The sequence below is a fragment of the Salvelinus alpinus genome, chromosome 31 (genome assembly GCF_045679555.1).
Source record: "Salvelinus alpinus chromosome 31, SLU_Salpinus.1, whole genome shotgun sequence".
NCBI classification, from domain to species: domain Eukaryota; kingdom Metazoa; phylum Chordata; class Actinopteri; order Salmoniformes; family Salmonidae; genus Salvelinus; species Salvelinus alpinus.
In genome coordinates, this window is record NC_092116.1 from 637,757 (window position 1) to 650,799 (window position 13,043).

A 13,043-nucleotide genomic window follows, 5' to 3' on the forward strand; every position below is an offset into this window, starting at 1 on the left:
ATTTACATTTGGTTGAGTTGTCAACTATTGTGAATTCAATGTGAAATCAACAAAACATGTCACCATGTCATTCGATTTAGGTTAAAAGTTAGGTGAAAAAAACACGAAATTCCCTGATGTTGATGACTCTTTGCAAATCCAATGAGTGTTCCTACATTTATTTTTTGGGGTTGAAATGATGTGGATACAACGTTGATTCAACCATTTCCCCCCCAGTGGGTTGTCATGCTGTGCAGAGACTGCTGTCTTTATCCAACACGGCTTGTTTGGCATGTCTGCTAATGCTAAGCCCTGGTGGGGATTTTGATGTAAGAGGAATGCAAAGTAAACATGAGCAGCAGGTTCGTAGAGATGAATGTGACTTCAACCGAAGGCTGAGCAACAGACAAATCCCACAACACCAAATCCCACTGATTTCATAGAGCACACACTGTTTGACCTTGAAATCATGACTGCATTCCTTTATGGATCTTATGTCCCAAAATGCCCTGATGTTTTTCAACCTAGTGATAGACTAGGAGTGCTGATTTAGGATAAAGTCCCCCCTCTTATTCCTTACGGTTTAAAAGGCTAACTTGATCCTAGCTCTTCCACTTTGTGAATAAGGCCCTGGTTAGGCTCCATTTGGGCGACTCCCCTTCTGTGACCTTCAAACCTTCTATCTATATATGAAGGATCATGTGTAGGCCATTAAGTAACATCATTGAATGTTATTTCAAACATGCACAAGTATATCCATCTATATCAGCCCTATCTGTATAGTTGAAATGGTGACATTGCTGTAACCACGGCAACTCCATCAAGGTCTAGTCTATCCTGCTATGGAATATGACGGCTTCCACTGTTGTAATCTATAACCTCCCTATTCACGTGGTTAGACCGACCCTACCTTAGGTTCCAGTCTTTTCTTTTAGATTAGCAAGGTCTTTTAGACTAGAATGATTTCTCAGTGAGATGGGAGGGAGGATGTTGAGGTGAGCGCAGCTTGCAACCAGTTTGTCGGGAGCTCCTCCTCAATCGTCGGATAGGGTATTAACATCACATTTGCTCAATGAGAGCAAGGGAACACAAGAGACGGAACCGAATTTCGACCTGGTGTGTTACGGTTGCCATTCTATTTACCTCTATATAAGGTAAGACATTCAAATTCATAACACATTTGTCAATTTTACGCGTTTTGCCTATTTTGCGCAAATGATGATAACTGAGTAGTCTACCCACTGGGCACAGACCCCAGTGCAATGTCTAGTTTTTATTTACATGTGGTTGAGTTGTCAACTAATGTGAATTCAAGGTTAAATCAACAACAACAACAAAAATATCCATGTCTTTGGATTTAGTTTAAAAGTCGGGGGAAAATACAAAATTCCCTTACATTTCCAAGTTGATTCAACGTCATCACATTGCATTTTTGGGGGGTTGAAATGACGTGGAAACAACATTGATTCAACCAGTTTGTGCACAGTCGGTAATAATCACGCAGCTTTGAAGTGTTATTGTTGTAAGGTTACGCGGCAGGGAGATTTTACTGCAGGACAGAGGCGCACGTTGCAACAGCCGTTTGTCAGCTCCTCATATAAATGAAGACATACTATGCGGATATTTCAATGCACGGTGTAGGCTACGCAAGAGAAGGCCAGTAGCCTATTTTTTTTTGCGTTTAGGCTATTTCATTTAAACGCCAATAGCCGTTATTATTTTTTCTATTGTAAAAAATATTTCCGTGACTCAAGTAGAATCTATGTCAGTTAACCACGTTTGCGACACAGAACAATTCTGCCCAACAAAAAATTTTACATTCTGCCGAGAATAGATAGCCTAGCCTATGCAGAACAAACGCACAGATTATTTGCTTTGGCTACGTCTGATCTGCTTCAAACGCCGCAATCCAATCATATAGTAACTATAACCGTTATAAAGGTGCCATTGAAGTTCGTTTTTAGGTCTGGGGCATTTGGTGCATCACATACCGAGTAGGCCTATAATTTGGTGGAATTTGGTTATTTGCAACAATTCTACCGGGATACCATAACATTAGCAGGGCTAATCTTTATTATAAATATTTTCTAATGAATCCTCTCTATCTGAGTAGGCCAAATTGGTGAATTATTTCCACGTTTCACATACATAGCATGGTAACTACAGTACATACATTCCCGTCCCTATTAATATGTAGTATCATCTATATTTTTCAGAGGAAATAGGCGACCTGTTTTCCATGTTATTATTAGCCTTTATACAACTGGTGGGTCTAATCCTGAATGCTGGTTGGTTAAAACCGCATTCCAGCCGGTGTCTATTCCACAAATTACCATTTGACTGCGCAATCCACTGTCTCATCAACCCAGCCAGGACATGTATAAACTTGGTCTTCTCTGTAAAAGGCATCTAAACATTATCTCACATTTCTTTTAGCCTAACGTTTAGTTTTCAACAGCAGAGATTTGTATAAACCTTGCTGTCTGTCTCTCTGACATTTGCAACATTGTTTCAATATTCAAATTTGATCTCCAGCTGTCCCATAGTCATGAATGTGTCGGGAGTCGGACGAGGCAGCCAGGCATGCAGCTTTTCTCAGCCTGTCGAAATCATGAATCAGCTGGTATCATTTTTATGAATATATACAAAGAAATGTCAATTGAAAAAAGCTAAAACTAAACGAAGTGCAGCTAGTTTGCAGTGTTTCCAGCTTCAGTTTGAAGTGATTTGAATATGTTGGTAACTCGTTGTATAAAAGCGATAATGCCCTCAAAGCCGATGTTTGGAGGATATATTTTAGCTCGGTTAAAAAAAAACACTGGCATCATCAAACACTGGCATTTCGGGCCTTATCACTTAAATATCTGGGTGTAATTTACAATGCATGTGACAAGCAATGATTAGTCTATTATGAATTCAAACATTTGAAGATTTTTTCTCAATGTTATTTGCTTGTTTCTGAAAAGATAAAGTAGGATATAGCTATTCCCTCAATTTCTCTGCCTCTGAACCCATGTATTGCCGGTATATCTGTATCATAGCATAGGCCTTAATACCACAATGAAACATCAGAACATTGACATTTAAAAAAAATCTTCAAGGAAATTGGATATCCATGGTCAGGACTAGGCTACATTGTGGTGTTAAATCCACTACAGAATTGAGGTAGGCATGTGACAGCTAATAGTTTGTTGCTGTGTGTAAATTCTACATGTTGAAGCTTTCTCCTTTTCTTTTTCTCTTCAATTTCTCTTCAAATCTTGTTTTTAGAGGCTAATATGAAGACATCGTTTGGCAAGCCACACGCTGGAAAGCTTCAGGAATACTCCCATGTTGTTTGAAGCCCACGGCAGCACCATGCGTTGTGTCTGCTAACAAAAATTAGCTCATCCTCTTTCCAGCCAACCATTGAGAGTATAGAAACACACTCAGCACATCACAGTGATGGGTTTGGACCAACCCTGCTTGGATATGGTGGTGCAAAGGCCCTTTCTGGATGCAACGTGTAAGAGGCACCGCCACCAGAACCTGCTTAGAAAGCTGAGGCCCATACGAATCCTGGGTTTTGTGTTCAGCCTGGTAGCCATAAGCGCTATAAGCGCTATCTCCTTTTCCTTCAGCGCCTTGACATGGAGCTCAGGGAGCCACCCGGAGCTGCTCCTGCCTCAAGAGGCCCTCCTTCAGTCTGGTCCTGCTCCCCACAGGACTCTACTTTCCACTCAGCACCAGAGGGATCCCAATGTCTCAGCCAACATGCCCGTGGCCATGAGGTCTTCGGCAGACGGCAACGAGAGCCAGGGGGACTATCCCACGGACCTGTTCACTCTGGAAGAGAGGCGCCAGGGTGCTGTGGTGCTCCACATGTTTGGGATGCTGTACATGTTCATCTCTTTAGCCATTGTGTGTGATGAATTCTTCGTGCCCGCTCTGACAGTCATCACAGAGAAGCTGGCCATCTCTGATGACGTGGCGGGGGCCACCTTCATGGCGGCAGGCGGGTCGGCGCCCGAGCTTTTCACTTCTGTCATCGGCGTATTCATCTCCCACAGCAATGTGGGCATCGGAACCATTGTGGGCTCAGCTGTCTTCAACATTCTCTTCGTCATTGGAATGTGTGCCATCTTCTCCAGGGAGATCCTCAACCTCACCTGGTGGCCCCTCTTCCGTGACGTCTCTTTCTACATCATGGACCTGATCATGCTCATATGTTTCTTCCTGGATAACTACATCTCCTACTGGGAAAGTATTACTCTGCTCTCAGCCTATGCCACCTATGTGATCTTTATGAAGTTCAACAGCAATGTTGAGGGCTTTGTGAAAGGCTGCATGAACAAGAATCAAGTGGTGGAGGTGGAGGTTCAGCCGAAGGTGAGTCTATTTCCCTTCATATATTTTTCTTTATCTCTCTTTCCTCTCAGAGCTTCATCAACATTTCCTCTGCCTCCCTTTCTTTCAAATTAATGTGACCATTTCAATCTAGCGGTTAGAATCTCAGATCACAAGGGATTTAGTGCCTACCCTGGCGACGCTGGGCCAATTGTGCACTGCCCTATGGGACTCCCAATCACAGCCGGATGTGATGCAGCCTGGATTCGAACCACGTACTGCAGTGACGCCTCTTGTACTGAGATGCAGTGACTTAAGCCACTGCGCCACTCAGGAGACCCCTATGTTGTATCCCATAAAAAGTCAAGTCTATCCGTTGCCTGGTAACATACAGTATATAAATGAATTCAAATCGAAGTCAGTCGATTTTTGTATTTAATTGTTTCATTTAACCTTTATTTTAACAGGAAGACAAATGTGCCCTGTATATACAACATAAATATACATATTATACCCACAATATATACAGTACTCCCGAGTGGTGCTCTCGAGTGGCACAGCAGTCAAAGGCACTACATCTCAGTGCTAGAGGCATCACTACAGACCCTGGTGTGATTCCAGGCTGTATCACAACTGGCCGTGATTGGGAGTCCCATAGGGCGGCGCACAATTGGCTCAGTGTCATCCGGTTTACGGTTTGTCCGGGGTAGGCCGTCATTGTAAATAAGAATTTGTTCTTAACTGACTTGCCTTGTTAAATAAAGCTAAAAAAATATATACAGTACCAGTCAAAAGTTTAGACACACCTACTCATTCAAGGGGTTTTCTTTATTTTGACTATTTTCAACATTCAGAGGAGACTGCGTGAATCAGGCCTTCATGTTCGAATCAGGCCTTTAGCTCATACATTCTTTGGTTACCACATGATTCCATATGTGTTATTTCATAGTTTTGATCTCTTCACTATTATTCTAGAAAATAGTAAAAATAAAGAAAAATCCCTAGAATGAGTAGGTGTATCCAAACTTTTGACTGGTACTGTATATGGCGGACATGCATAAAGATGGCAGCCCCACATGTACTTACCACAAATGCCTAATGTGCTAAATTCACCGTATAATACAGTGTTCTCCATTACTCTTTTTTTGTACTTGCATTAGCATAGTAAACTTGATCCCAACTCTAGCTCAAAGATGGCAATAAAAAGTACATTGTGGTGATTTATTGGCACATTGAACCATGTCGCTATAGTTAATAAAGTCTGTGGGTAGTGCTAAAACAATGACGTCATATCTGAATTCCTCCATCTTTATACACCTTTGCCATCAGGAAGTGATTTGAATCTAACATTTAAAATGGAAAACATTTTAAAGAACTTTTTCTTTTCAGTTTATTAGGAAATAATTTAAAATGGTCCTTTTTTCACTTATTGAATTGGAATTTCAGGTTACTTCCTGAATTGACTGACTTGACTGACTCTATTTGGTTTCGATATTTATCCAATTTTGAGCTTGCCCAGTCCATGAACTTTAGTCAGCAGGTGTCGCTTGAATGCTTACCCTGTGCTCTGAAATGAAAACGTTATATTTCATAATACCTCTTTAAATTGTGCTCAATTACAGTGCCTTCGGAAAGTATTCAGACCCCTTGACTTTTTCCACATTTTGGTAGGTTAAAGCCTTATTCTAAAATGTATTAAATTGTTTTTTTCCCTCAAATCTACACACACCACCCCATAATGACAAAGCAACAACAGGATTTTAGAAATGTTTGTTAATTTATATAAGTATTCAAACCCTTTACTCAGTACTTTGTTGAAGCACCTTTGGCAGTGATTACAGCCTCGAGTCTTCTTGGGCATGAAGCTTGGCACACCTGTATTTGGGGAGGTTCTCACATTCTTCTCTGCAAATCCTTTCAAGCTCGGTCAGGTTGCATGGGGATTGTTGTTGCACAGCTATTTGCAGGTCTCTCCAGAGATGTCAAATCAAATCAAATTTTATTGGTCACATACACGTGGTTAGCAGATGTTATTGCAAGTGTAGCGAAATGTTTGCGCTTCTAGTTCCAACAGTGCAGCAATATCAAGCATGTAATCTAACAGGTTGTTAGATTACATGTTTGATATTGCTGCACTGTTGGAACAAGAAGCCCAAGCATTTCGCTAAACTGAGCTCAGACTGTCCGCAATAGGCTGAGAGAGGCTGGACTGAGGGCTTGTAGTAAGGCAGGTCCTCACCAGACATCACCGGCAACAACGTCGCCTATGGGCACAAACCCACCAGCCATACTGCTCGTTCTGTGTGTGATTTCCTGCAAGACAGGAATGTCAGTGTTCTGCCATGGCCAGCGAAGAGCCCGGATCTCAATCCCATTGAGCACGACTGGGACCTGATGGATCGGAGGGTGAGGGCTAGTGTTCCTGGTGTAACACGGGCAGTTGTTGTTGTCATCCTGTACCTGTCCCGCAGGTGTGATGTTTGGATGTACTGATCCTGTGCAGGTGTTGTTACACGTGGTCTGCCACTGCGAGGATGATCAGCTGTCCATCCTGTCTCCCTGTAGTGCTGTTTTAGGCGTCTCACAGTACAGACATTGCAATTTATTGCCCTGGCCACATCTGCAGTCTTCATGCCTCCTTGCAGCATGCTTAAGGCACGTTCACGCAGATGAGCAGGGACCCTGGGCATCTTTCTTTTGGTGTTTTTTAGAGTCAGTAGAAAGGCCTCTTTGGTGTCCTAAGTTTTCATAACTGTAACCTTAATTGCCTACCGTCTGTAAGCTGTTAGTGTCTTAACGACTGTTCCACAGGTGCATGCTCATTTTTTTATGGTTCATTGAACAAGCATGGGAAACAGTGTTTAAACCCTTTACAATGAAGTGTTTAAACCCTTTACTTTTTATGAATTATCTTTGAAAGACAGGGTCCTGAAAAAGGGACGTTTCCTTTTTTGCTGCGTCCCGCAGGTGTGAGTAATGCAGGACATGTAAACATTATTAAAGTAGGATTATTAAAGTGAATAGTGATACATTTATTAAAGTGGCCAATGATTTCAAGTCTGTATATAGGCAGCAGCCTCTCTGTTAGTAATGGTTGTTTAACAGTCTGATGGCCTTGATACAGAAGGTGTTTTTCAGTCTCTCGGTCCCAGCGTTGATGCACCTGTACTGCACCTGTACTCGCCTTCTGGATGGTAGCAGGGTGAACAGGCAGCGGATCGGGTGGGTGTTGTCCTTGATGTTCTATTTCGCCTTCCTGTGACATCAGGTGCTGTACGTGTCTTGGAGGACAGGTAGTTTGCCTGCTGTGATGCGTTGTGTAGACCGCACCACTCTCTGGAGAGCCTTGCGGTGCAGTTGTCGTACCAGGCGGTGATACAGCTCGACAGGAGGCTCTCAATTGTGCATCTGTAAAAGTTTGTGAGGGTTTTAGGTGACAAGCCAAATTTCTTCAGCCTCCTGATGTTGAAGAGGCGCTGTTGTGCCTTCTTCACCACACTGTCTGTGCGGGTGGACCATTTCAGTTTTTCCGTGATTACTAATTTTGTCCGGGCGGCCAGCTCTAGGAGCAGTTTTGGTGGTTCCAAACTTCTTCCATTTAAGAATGATGGAGGCATTGTGTTTTTGGGGACCTTCAATGCTGCAGAAATTGTTTGGTACCCTTCCTCAGATCGGTGCCTCGACACAATCCTGCCTCGGGGGCTCTACGGACAATTCCTTTGACCTCATGGCTTGATATTTGCTCTGACATGCACTGTCAATTGTGGGACCTTATATTGACAGGTGTGTGCCTTTCCAAATCATGTCCAATCAATTGAATTGACCACAGGTGGACTCCAATCAAGTTGTAGAAACATCTCAAGGATAATCGGTGGAAACAGGACGCACCTGAGCTAAATTTCAAGCCTCATAGCAAAGGGTCTGAATACTTATTTAAGTAAGGTATTTCTGTTTATTTGTAGTACATTTGCAAAAATGTCCCCCAAAAACTTTGCTTTGTCATTATGGGTTATTGTGTGTAAATTGATGAGGATTGGTTTTTATTTAATCAATTTTAGAACATAGCTTTAACGTAACAAAATGTGGAAAAAGTCAAGGGGTCTGAATACTTTCCAAAGGCACTATATATGGCTTTACATGCTGTACTCAATTGAATACACCATTTTCTGAGTGGGATTTCAAGTAGTTTTAGAGTTATGATCAATTGTACAACCAATACGGATTTTGTGTTAAACGCTCTACAACAAAGCTTTCTTAGTGTCCATCAGGCTTTCTCTACCCTTCACCTTGTTCTGAACACCTCCAAAAAAAGGTAATGTGGTTTTGTAAGAAGAATGCCCTTCTCCCCACAGTTGTGATTACTACTTGAGGTAGTCACCTCATACAAGTACTTGGGAGTATGGCTAGACGGTACACTGTCTTTCTCTCAGCACATATCAAGGTTTCTTCTATCGTAATCGCTCCTCTTTCACCCCAGCTGCCAAACTAACCCTGATTCAGATGACCATCCTACCCATGCTAGATTACGGAGACGTAATTTATAGATCGGCAGGTAAAGGTGCTCTTGAGCGGTTAGATGTTCTTTACAATTCGGCTTTCAGATTTGCCACCATTGCTCCTTATTGGACACATCACTGCACTCTATACTCTTCTGTAAACTGGTCATCTCTGTATACCCGTCCCAAGACCCACTGGTTAATGCTTATTTATAAAACCCTCTTAGGCCTCACCCCCATATCTGAGATATCTACTGCAACCCTCATCCTCCACATACAACACCCGTTCTGCCAGTCACATTCTGTTAAAGGTCCCCGAAGCACACACATCCCTGGGTCTCTCGTCTTTTCAGTTCCATGCAGCTAGCGACTGGAACGAGCTGCAACAAACACTCAAACTGGACAGTTTTATATAAATCTCTTCATTCAAAGACTCCATCATGGACACTTTTACTGACAGTTGTGGCTGCTTTGCGTGATGTATTGTTGTCTCTACCTTCTTGCCCTTTGTGCTGTTGTCTGTGCCAATAATGTTTGTACCCTGTTTTGTGCTGCTACCATGTTGTTGCCATCTTATGTTGCTACCATGATGTGTTGTCATGTTTTGCTGCTATGTTGTTGTCTTAGGTACCTCTTTATGTAGTGTCTCTCTTCTCGTGATGTGTGTTTTGTCCTATATTTTTATTTATTTAATTCATTTTTATTTTTAATCCCAGCCCCCGTCCCCGCATTTTTTTCACTCAAATTACGCAACACAGTCTCCACTTTTTTCGTCTTTCTTTTTCTGATTTTTCATTTAATTACTACAGCCTGTACCAACCTTCTTGTAAAATAATGACATATTTAGCTTTTTCTACAACAAAATAAAGCAGTTTTTCCTCCACATTTGTCACGTTCCTGACCTATTTTCTGTTGTTTTGTATGTGTTAGTCGGTCAGGGCGTGAGTGTGGCTGGGCATTTCTATGTTTTGTGTTTCTATGTTTAGGTCTTGTAATCAGCCTTATATGGTTCTCAATCAGAGACAGGTGTTTGACGTTTTCCTCTGATTGAGAACCATATACAGTGGGGAGAACAAGTATTTGATACACTGCCGATTTTGCAGGTTTTCCTACTTACAAAGCATGTAGAGGTCTGTAATTTTTATCATAGGTACACTTCAACTGTGAGAGACGGAATCTAAAACAAAAATCCAGAAAATCACATTGTATGATTTTTAAGTAATTCATTTGCATTTTATTGCATGACATAAGTATTTGATCACCTACCAACCAGTAAGAATTCCGGCTCTCACAGTTGAAGTGTACCTATGATAAAAATTACAGACCTCTACATGCTTTGTAAGTAGGAAAATCTGCAAAATCGGCAGTGTATCAAATACTTGTTCTCCCCACTGTATAGGTTGGCTGTTCACACTGTTTGTTTGTGGGTGATTGTCTCCTGTGTCTTTCGTGTCTGTGTATGTGCACCACACGGGACTGTTTTGGCTGTTCATTCGTTTGATGTAGTCTGTTCCTGTCCGTGAGTTCTGCGTGTAGTTATGTAAGTTCCATGTTCAGGTTTCGTCTACGTCGTTTTCTTATTTTGTAATTTTCCAAGTGTTTTCGTGTTCGTGTTCGTCTTTCAATAAATTACATTATGTCATCATACCTCGCTGCGTATTGGTCCTCCGATCCTTCTCTCCTCTCCTCGTCTGAGGAGGAGGAAGATCTAGAACGCCGTTACAACATTCCTCTAGGGACATGACACGACAAAAAGTTTCTCAGGTGTTTTCAGACTTCAAAAGTGTTTTTCTGTTGAGATGACACTAGCCTGCGTCATCCAAGCTGCCATAAAGTGTTCCTTTTTGGGATTAATAAAAATGTCAGTATCATTCCAGGTTAAGCTGGACATGTGTCCCAGTTTGACAGACAAATCCCTGAAAATGTAAGGAATCCCTACAAACCATACTTCAAAGTATGGTCTGGTTTGAAAAGGTAATTCAGATATCCAAAATATGTTGGATCTCAGTCGTATGATAAATAACACCTATTAGGAGACCTTTACTGTGAAAAACCTTAAACCAGTATTAATACCTTCCGCATGATGATTACAAGCCTCATTGCAAGGAGGATCGGTACCTGTACACAGACTTGCTATTGTGGTACAATGGTCTTATTCCATCTGTCTCTCAGACATTCTCATTAAGAAATTCTAAGAAGCTTGAAATACTCCCTCAAGTTAAATTATGCTGTAAGATATTTTTGATTTATTCACAAAGAATGACTGGTATCTTCCTTGTGATACATGTATGTATAAGAAATCCATTGATTCAAAGCATTACTTCACAGAGTATAGAATGCTATCCTCAATGACAGTGGAGGGCAAAGGGAATATAATTCCAGAGCAATTTGATACCGTTGTTGAGATTATCCTGATGGATTTAGGTTACTTTGTGACACGAGATGGAAATTAATTTTGGTGATACTATCTCAGAAATCTGTATTTTAAAACTAATTCAGGATTTACTTTAAGTACATAAAGGATATTTCATCATAGGTCACATAATACCGGGAATTGAACATCCAAGAGACTGAAAGATTTGCATAGCTTTCAAGGAAGTGAGAATCTAATAACAATGCTTTCAAAATGTAAAGATGTCTTGAATTTGTATTTTGGACTCTGGCTGCTTCTAATGAGGGAAATAAACCTCATAAAATTACAACAGGGAGTTCCAGAGCAAAGAGGAGATTTGAATGACCTTGAGCTGCAATGCATGCTGAGCACCCGAATAAGACTACTGGAGAAAATAACAGAAAAACAAATAAGAAAAGGAGGGAGACCGATAAATCGATCAACCTTGCTTGTGTCTGCTCTCAGCTCCACATCTCTGTCATCGCACATTTAAGTCTTTCCTATCACAGTCTGCTGAGTAATGCCCCCCCCCCCCCCCCCCCCCCGGCTACAGACCAACGTGTAGGAAAAGGGAACAGAAGATACCTAGTCAATTGTACAACTCAAAGAATTCAGCTGAAATATGTTTTCCGCATTTAACCCAACCTCTCTGAATCAGAGAGGTGTGGGGGGCTGCCTTAATCGACATCCACGTCATCGGCGCCTGGGGAACAGTGGGTTAACGTCCTTGCTCAGGGGCAGAATGACAGATTTGATCCTGAATGTGAGAATCTCTCTTATGTTTATAATTTTACATTTGACATATTTCTTTGCTTCATTATATAGCTGTAGGTATTTGTGATATGATCAACTGTAGTTGTATTTTGATGTTACAGTGGATATGAGCTATCATGTAGCATTTTATTTTAACATGATGGCGCCGACGGAGATGGCAGCAGCGTGACTAGCTATTTTTTACGTTATTAGCTCAGGAATCATTTTGTGTCGGGAAGAACTATTAGATATTAAAGCGGCGGTAACGCACCAGAACCTCCAGCATTACGACCAGGATTACGACTTCCCTGGAGCGGATCCTTTATTTGCTCTCCCCAGAGCAATTTAACTTATTTCAGAGGCTGACCCAAAACAACGCTGGTAGAGAAGAGGTACTCGAGGTGGTCTTCTTGTCCGACTTAGGAAGAAGGCACACCACCCACCACTCCTGAGTGTTTTACTCGCTAATGTCCAATATCAAATCAAATCAAGTTTATTTTATATAGCCCTTCGTACATCAGCTAATATCTCGGAAGTGCTGTACAGAAACCCAGCCTAAAACCCCAAACAGCAAGCAATGCAGGTGTAGAAGCACGGTGGCTAGGAAAAACTCCCTAGAAAGGCCAAAACCTAGGAAGAAACCTAGAGAGGAACCAGGCTATGAGGGGTGGCCAGTCCTCTTCTGGCTGTGCCGGGTGGAGATTATAACAGAACATGGCCAAGATGTTCAAAATGTTCATAAGTGACAAGCATGGTCAAATAATAATCAGGAATAAATGTCAGTTGGCTTTTCATAGCCGATCATTAAGAGTTGAAAACAGCAGGTCTGGGACAGGTAGGGGTTCCATAACCGCAGGCAGAACAGTTGAAACTGGAACAGCAGCAAGGCCAGGTGGACTGGGGACAGCAAGGAGTCATCATGCCCGGTAGTCCTGACGTATGGTCCTAGGGCTCAGGTCCTCCGAGAGAGAGAAAGAAAGAGAGAAGGAGAGAATTAGAGAGAGCCAAGATTTTCAAAATGTTCATAAATGACAAGCATGGTCAAATAATAATCAGGAATAAATGTCAGTTGTCTTTTCATAGCCGATCATTAAGAG

The 13,043-nt window shown here is 41.8% G+C and overlaps 1 protein-coding gene across 4 annotated transcripts in view; it reads left to right on the forward strand.

The window, feature by feature from the left end:
• The first annotated feature begins 933 nt into the window (after positions 1 to 933).
• LOC139561834 (sodium/potassium/calcium exchanger 2-like) overlaps positions 934 to 13,043 on the forward strand; it is a 158,722-nt gene continuing 146,612 nt past the window's right edge. For 2 of the 4 annotated variants that reach the window (XM_071379135.1, XM_071379138.1), the window contains exons 1-2: positions 935 to 1,133; positions 3,250 to 4,347. In XM_071379135.1, coding sequence (XP_071235236.1) covers positions 3,424 to 4,347 — 924 coding nt within the window. In that variant the 5' untranslated portion in view covers positions 935 to 1,133; positions 3,250 to 3,423. Of the gene's footprint in view, positions 1,134 to 3,249; positions 4,348 to 13,043 lie in introns of all 4 variants that reach the window. The other 2 variants (XM_071379136.1, XM_071379137.1) reach the window with 2 other exon arrangements.